This window comes from Periophthalmus magnuspinnatus, chromosome 1, assembly GCF_009829125.3.
Source record: "Periophthalmus magnuspinnatus isolate fPerMag1 chromosome 1, fPerMag1.2.pri, whole genome shotgun sequence".
In the NCBI taxonomy this organism is placed as follows: domain Eukaryota; kingdom Metazoa; phylum Chordata; class Actinopteri; order Gobiiformes; family Gobiidae; genus Periophthalmus; species Periophthalmus magnuspinnatus.
In genome coordinates this window covers 32,336,560-32,342,708 of record NC_047126.1, presented here as the reverse complement: position 1 = coordinate 32,342,708, position 6,149 = coordinate 32,336,560, and the positions used below count along the sequence as shown (strand labels likewise).

The following is a 6,149-nucleotide window of genomic DNA, read 5'->3' as shown; positions in this document are numbered from 1 at the left end:
AAAGTCTCCATTTATTTCGAAAAGAAACCGTAGAGATGCTAAAACTTTGCGATTCAGTAATAGGATTTTCTGCCCTGGCCCCGGCCGCTCGCGCTTTGCTCTCCATGGTGCAGGGAAAACGCTCCAAACGCTTCAGATGTCGTGTGAGTCTTTCCTTCTAAACTTTTTTTCTTTTTTTGTATTTTTTGACATTGCTCACAGGATCAAATCTTTCAAAACACGGGAAAAGTTTCCAAATTAAAACATTTTGGGTGAAAAAGAATGGCTGCACAGTGTCTTTGCGCATGAGAGCCGCGTGAATGGGTGAGAAGACGCACACAATAAACCTGTTGTTAACCTTGCTGTGAAAATATGTTTGAAGAAAATAGCCAATTGTTGTATGAAATGTATTCAAGTATAAAATAATGCCCTTTGTTTGGGCTAAAAACTTGAGCAATGTGAGGGTACAAAAGTCCCCTGTGGCATTTACTCGCGGCCTTTGTGCAGTGTGCGCTTTGGCGTCTCCACTTGGCGCATTACCCAGGCCCCTTTAAACGCGATTGTTTCTTTCTTTCTAATGACATTTACCGGATCAAAACATGCTGTTAATTCGATCAGAAAGCTTCACCCTTCATAACAATAGCAGTATAATTTCTCCCAAAGTTTGTTAAGTTGACCGAAATTAGGCAAATGAATAGGGGTCTCCAGGCTCTCCATCTTGCAGGTGACGGGAATAATGCGCGCTCACACCAGCTGCATTCTTCTTTATTTCTCCCTTTCTTTCACTGCATTATTAAAATTTAGGCCAATGAAACTATTCATTGGTGTGAATAGACATTTTCTTATAGGATAATAGGATACAAATTGAGCCTCTCAGACTCTCCAGTGGTGGCTCACCCTCGTGTGCCAGAGGCGGCAGGAGACGCTGGCCCTGACGCAGCCGACGCTCGTGTGCCAGGCCTCATCACACACCTGCCGAGGAGGCCAGCGAAGGGAAGAATGTAAACAAAAAGCTTGCCATCTCTTGTAAAAATGGACGTGTCAGCAAGTCGTGTGAGAAACGCCGAGAACAAACGGGGGAGCTGCGTCTCCAGCAGATCTCCCCTGAACTTGGCGGAACAGCCTATTAAAGGCTTACTTAATTACTCTAATGACACTGGACAGGCCTTAACACTGCAGGCCGAGATGCGAGTTAAGATCGCTCGCTGGGATTTGTAAACAGTCGATCGTGTGAGAAACGCAAGATGTAAGAAAGAGGGTTTCATTCTGCGGAGGCTTTGTTTTCAGTGCGCGCAGTGCGCCCCGCCGCATCAGGCGATCCCAGCTCACTTCTTATTTCCCGCCTGGCTCTTACTATGCAAATAATATTCGCAAACTAATCACGTGTCCTTTGAACAGCCACGTGGATTAACAAAGCAGGTTGCCCCCCTGCAAGCCCATGGCTTGAGATTTTTACAATTTCTTTAACTGATCCTAAATGCACACATTTAGCCAATGCGCGTCTCTAATCCAGTGGAATAATTTAAGGCTGAATGCCACAGAGGCGCCTTTAAAACCAGCAGCAGCTTCACCAAACTTCAGTCTTCTCCTGCCACAGCAACACATCCGTCTCTATCACCTGCAACTTTAGGAAATCTATGAAGAATCCAACGATGGCATCGAAGTTGAAGGAAAGAAAGGTATGCGCAACGCGCACCATGACGCAGGAGGAATCGCGGGAAATATTACGTTTTGTTCCTTTTTTGTAGAGTTTTTAGATGTTATTCTTGCCTGCAAAAACGTTTGGAAGATTATAGATCTGTAGTTATTTCAAGTCTTTCTCTTTTACTATTGAAGGACTGTCCAATCCGGGTGCGTAATAGGCGCGCGAGCGAGTCTCTACAATATATTTAATTGCGATGTCTATCCTCACAGACAGGACATTGCGATTGGAATATTTACTGTGCAACTGGTATAGAAAGGAGAAGTAGCGTAGGTCACTTAGAACTAAAGACTATCTGTGACAGATGATTTGTAGCTCCAGGAAGCCGTGCGTAAAATGTGGATGTACTTTGGGTGCTGTCCATTACTCTCGCTTAACCGGCCATGGGTGGAACGAAAGTTACATGATTTTGTTTATCTATTACATTATACTCACATTTTATGTTTTTCAATTTACAGAGAACTCCAGTCTCCCACAAAGTCATCGAGAAACGCAGACGCGACCGTATCAATCGCTGTCTCAATGAATTAGGAAAAACTGTTCCTATGGCACTAGCCAAACAGGTACTGGGACCCACACCTCTGTATAACAATTTATGCAATATGTGACAGAAACTGAAATTGGTCAGCATGTTTGCCATTTTAATCGTCAAGTGCTTGTTTTTTCCATTTTGTAGAACTCTGGGAAATTAGAAAAGGCTGAAATCCTGGAGATGACAGTCCAGTATCTTCGCGCTCTGCACTCTGCCGACTTTCCTCGCGGAAGAGAAAAGGGTAAGTTGTAACTTATTTTACGCACAAAAATGATGCGCATTAACAAGTTGCAAATTTGTACGTCTCCTGCTTGTAGTGTAGCGTTATTTGTGTTTTCCTTTTTAAATTATAACCTCCGGATATAAACAAAAAAATCCTGTGCTTCTTTTCGTGCTTCTTACAGGTGAGCTTTTGGCTGAATTCGCCAATTATTTCCACTACGGGTACCACGAGTGCATGAAGAACCTGGTGCATTACTTGACCACAGAGGACAGAGCTGAGACCAAAGACATAAAGTATGCTCGCATCTTAGCCTTCTTGCAGTCCAAGTCGCGCGCTGTTACGGATCCGGTTTTTGGCTCTCACGTGAGTTCAGTTCCCCCGGAGACATGCGACTTTCTGGGACAGCTACACGCGACCGCGGATCAGAGCCACAGTCCAACCGAGGCCATGTACCACCAGCAAAATCCCACAGGACACTTTTCCTCATGGCACGGCCCTGCACGCGGCTCCGGCTTATCGTACCCAGCCGTGCACGCGCAACATACGCAACACGGAGGATACATCTCCCCAGTGCAGGGACTGGACCATCATTACTTCAACTTTATTGGCCATACGCACGCAAACACCTTTAGTTTGCACAGTGCGCAACACGCTATGTAACTATTGCCTTATTAGACCATATAGCCTATTTATATGTGTACCATCGTGTGGATAAATGCAGTGGATATGTAAATAATGTAAATAAAACAAATATAATTAAAATATTCCGGGTGTTGTTTCATTACTTCGTCTTGAAAAGGCTTTGAGGTTATGGGATATAAAGATACGATTGGATTTTCACTCTCTTTTATCTACATCATGGGCCTTAATTAAACTTTTACTTGGACTGTGTGTCTAAAAGTCCATCATTTTACTGAGACAGAATGCTTGACAAACTTATATCTAGATCTAGATACAGTCAGTGTCTCTAATGTGGGTAAAGCGGCCTCTTAGTTTGTAACATCATTTAACACACTGCTGTTTAAATTCACCTGGTTTAAATTAGGATACTATTTTAATACTCCATAGGCTTAAACATGAACTCCAAAATATCCCCAAACCAGTGTTATATACTCATTTTACATTTATTTATATATGTATCTATTTTTCAATTTGAATTAACCAATAAGCCACCTGCTAAACTTATGGCTCCCAATTATCCACAGTGCCAGTGCAAAGACTACATCTGTGTATTCTATAATAAGATGTGTCTGATTGAGGAAGAAAAAAGTAAATAAAAAGAGAACGTAAAGCTTTTTTTTTTTTTTTTTTGGCCCAAGACATCTTTTGTGGTCAAATAGAAAGGGAACAATCTCCGTCTCCTTGGGCTTCATCCTTGAGTGACTGCGAAAGGAAAATAACCAAGACCATGAAATCAAAGGTTTTTTATGGAGAAGCCAAAAAAAACAAACTCAAAACACTGTAGTTTTTTAACATGTCCATGCAAACAAAATTGCAATGGACTGTATTTCAAAATAACATCTCACCTGTAGCTGTATATGGTTCAATAAATGAAGTGATTTTACATATGATTTGTAGACTGTTTCAGATGTATGGATGGATAGCATAGGCCTAATGTGGACGTATGCATAAATCCACATTAGTCGCTTGGGTAGAGGGATAAAGAAATGTTAACCAGCTCTACCAAGCAACAAGAAAACCACTGAAACACAGTGGCCATGACGATGGCAAAGTGACAATACAAGAAAGGGGACGGCTCTAAGGGAATACCCGCGGATCATAGTGCCACCATGTTGGTTTAAATCCTGACTCTATGCACCAAGAAAGACTCAAGATCAGTCAGATGAGAAGTTTAAACCCAAGCCAATCACATGAATAATAATAAACTGAGCAGAGATAAAAAGGAGGGAATTCAGAGCATTTATTGTTATGTAAACATAGCTCTGTGCCAGAGATATACTTTAAGAATGTTTATCTTTGGCATTAATATCACAGACTGGATATCAACAATAAACTTTTTCATCAAATGCAGTCATCACTGAAAACACAGTCATCTTTAAACCCATGTCATTGTTACTTTACTTCATGGTAGCAAAAGAAAATTTCAATTCCATCAACTTGACAAAGGGTTTAAAGTGCAAATATTTCATGAATTGCTGTGGATCATACTTAGATGACTGATGATTACACAAACATCTTTATTTCATGGTACAAGTTCATGGCACAAGTATCTAACAACTTGGTTTGGATACTTTTAGAACTACTATGAAACAAGATTTATAAGTTTAAATACAGGGTTGAGGTAATCAGATATTGGTTGATCAAATCTAATGCTACCTCTAGGTCTAGATGACCTAGAAGGCAGCCATTTGTAGAGCACAAATCAAAATGTATTTTACTGAACAAGTAGAACTTTAAAATCCCAAACAAATAATGCAACATAACATGCATAATAACTATAAAATACATAAATTAAAACAAGTGCAGAAAGAATTACTTCAGTTGTAATATTCACATGTACAGGACTGTTTGAGACGAGAATTTTAATATTGTCAGAGTCTGTCTCACACCTTCATGAAGACTATTCCAGGTTTTAGCTGCATAAAACTGAAACACTGATCCTCTATGTTTAGTCCTGACTCTGGCACCAGCAGGAGGTTGGTCCCTGAAGTCCTCAGAGTGTGAGATGGTTCATATGACACTAACATGTCAGAGAAGTACTTTGGTGCTGGTCCATGGAGAGACTTGTTCACAAACAGAGCTGCTTTACAGTCTGTTCTTGTACAGCTCCTTCAGATAATATTTAGTTACATTTTTGAATATCCTTTAAAAATAACAGATTGTGTTTTTTATGTGTTGTGCTTTGAACAACATTGTCTAGACACATCATCTGATTTAAAATTTAAGGCACTTTCTCTTGCAATTACTGGTGGTACTTTTCCTCTACATAGTTTTTTACTCTTATTTCAGTAATCCCTTGGATAACTATGGCGCGCTTCTACTTAAGTAATATTATTGTGAAGAAACAGTACTCTTAGTTTTGATTACTCACCTCTGTGCTCAAGTTGCCCAGTGCCTGGGGGACAATAGACAGGTGCCATGTTTGAACAAACCTGTTTTTAGAGATACTGAATTGGCGACATGTGCTTGTCTCATTTTGACCTTATACTCCTACACTTAAACTTGAAATGCCAAAAATGTCCAAGAAACGCTGTGCGAGAGAGAATGCTGGAGAGATTACATTGCAAGGATGAAGCTGTGTTGGGGTTCTGCTGCAAGGCTTCTAACCTGCACCCACAGGAGAGCCCATATTACTCCTATTGGCTCCTGTTTCTATAAAATCCTGGTGCTGACGTTTAGAGCTCTACACGTGTGGCACCAGGACACATCAATCAGAATCAGAATCAGAATCAGAAGACTTTTATTGCCATAGTCTGTGAACACAGTTCACAAACTAGGAACTTGATACGGTGAAAAAGTGCAACATAAACACACTGAATAAATACAAATACAAATAAGGGCATGCACAAAGTTAAAAAGATATGCTTAAAAAAATCAAATGAAATACTTAAAGGGAGAAAATATGTACAACAGCAGCATCAGAACAACAGTGCAAAGTGGCTTATTAAAGTGACCGGTGTTATAAAGTGTCCAGTATAGTGCAGATATTATAAAGTGTTCATGAGACAAACAGCAGAGGAGAAGAAACTGTT

At 40.4% G+C, this 6,149-nt stretch overlaps 1 protein-coding gene across 1 annotated transcript; it reads left to right on the top strand.

The window, feature by feature from the left end:
• Positions 1–1,559: 1,559 nt before the first annotated feature.
• Positions 1,560–3,096, top strand: helt (helt bHLH transcription factor). Its single transcript, XM_033966395.2, has 4 exons — positions 1,560–1,658; positions 2,140–2,244; positions 2,358–2,454; positions 2,618–3,096. The coding sequence occupies exons 1-4, from the start codon at positions 1,617–1,619 to the stop codon at positions 3,094–3,096; spliced, it is 723 nt and encodes a 240-aa protein (XP_033822286.1). The 5' UTR covers positions 1,560–1,616.
• The last annotated feature ends 3,053 nt before the right edge of the window (positions 3,097–6,149 follow it).

What these genes read in the sequence shown, in the direction of transcription:
- helt (XM_033966395.2), top strand. Translation starts at nt 1,617, where the DNA reads ATGAAGAATCCAACGATGGCATCGAAGTTGAAGGAAAGAAAG. An exon ending in CTATGGCACTAGCCAAACAG is followed by an intron (nt 2,245 to 2,357) that starts GTACTGGGACCC and finishes TCCATTTTGTAG; the next exon opens with AACTCTGGGAAATTAGAAAA. An exon ending in TCCTCGCGGAAGAGAAAAGG is followed by an intron (nt 2,455 to 2,617) that starts GTAAGTTGTAAC and finishes TGCTTCTTACAG; the next exon opens with GTGAGCTTTTGGCTGAATTC.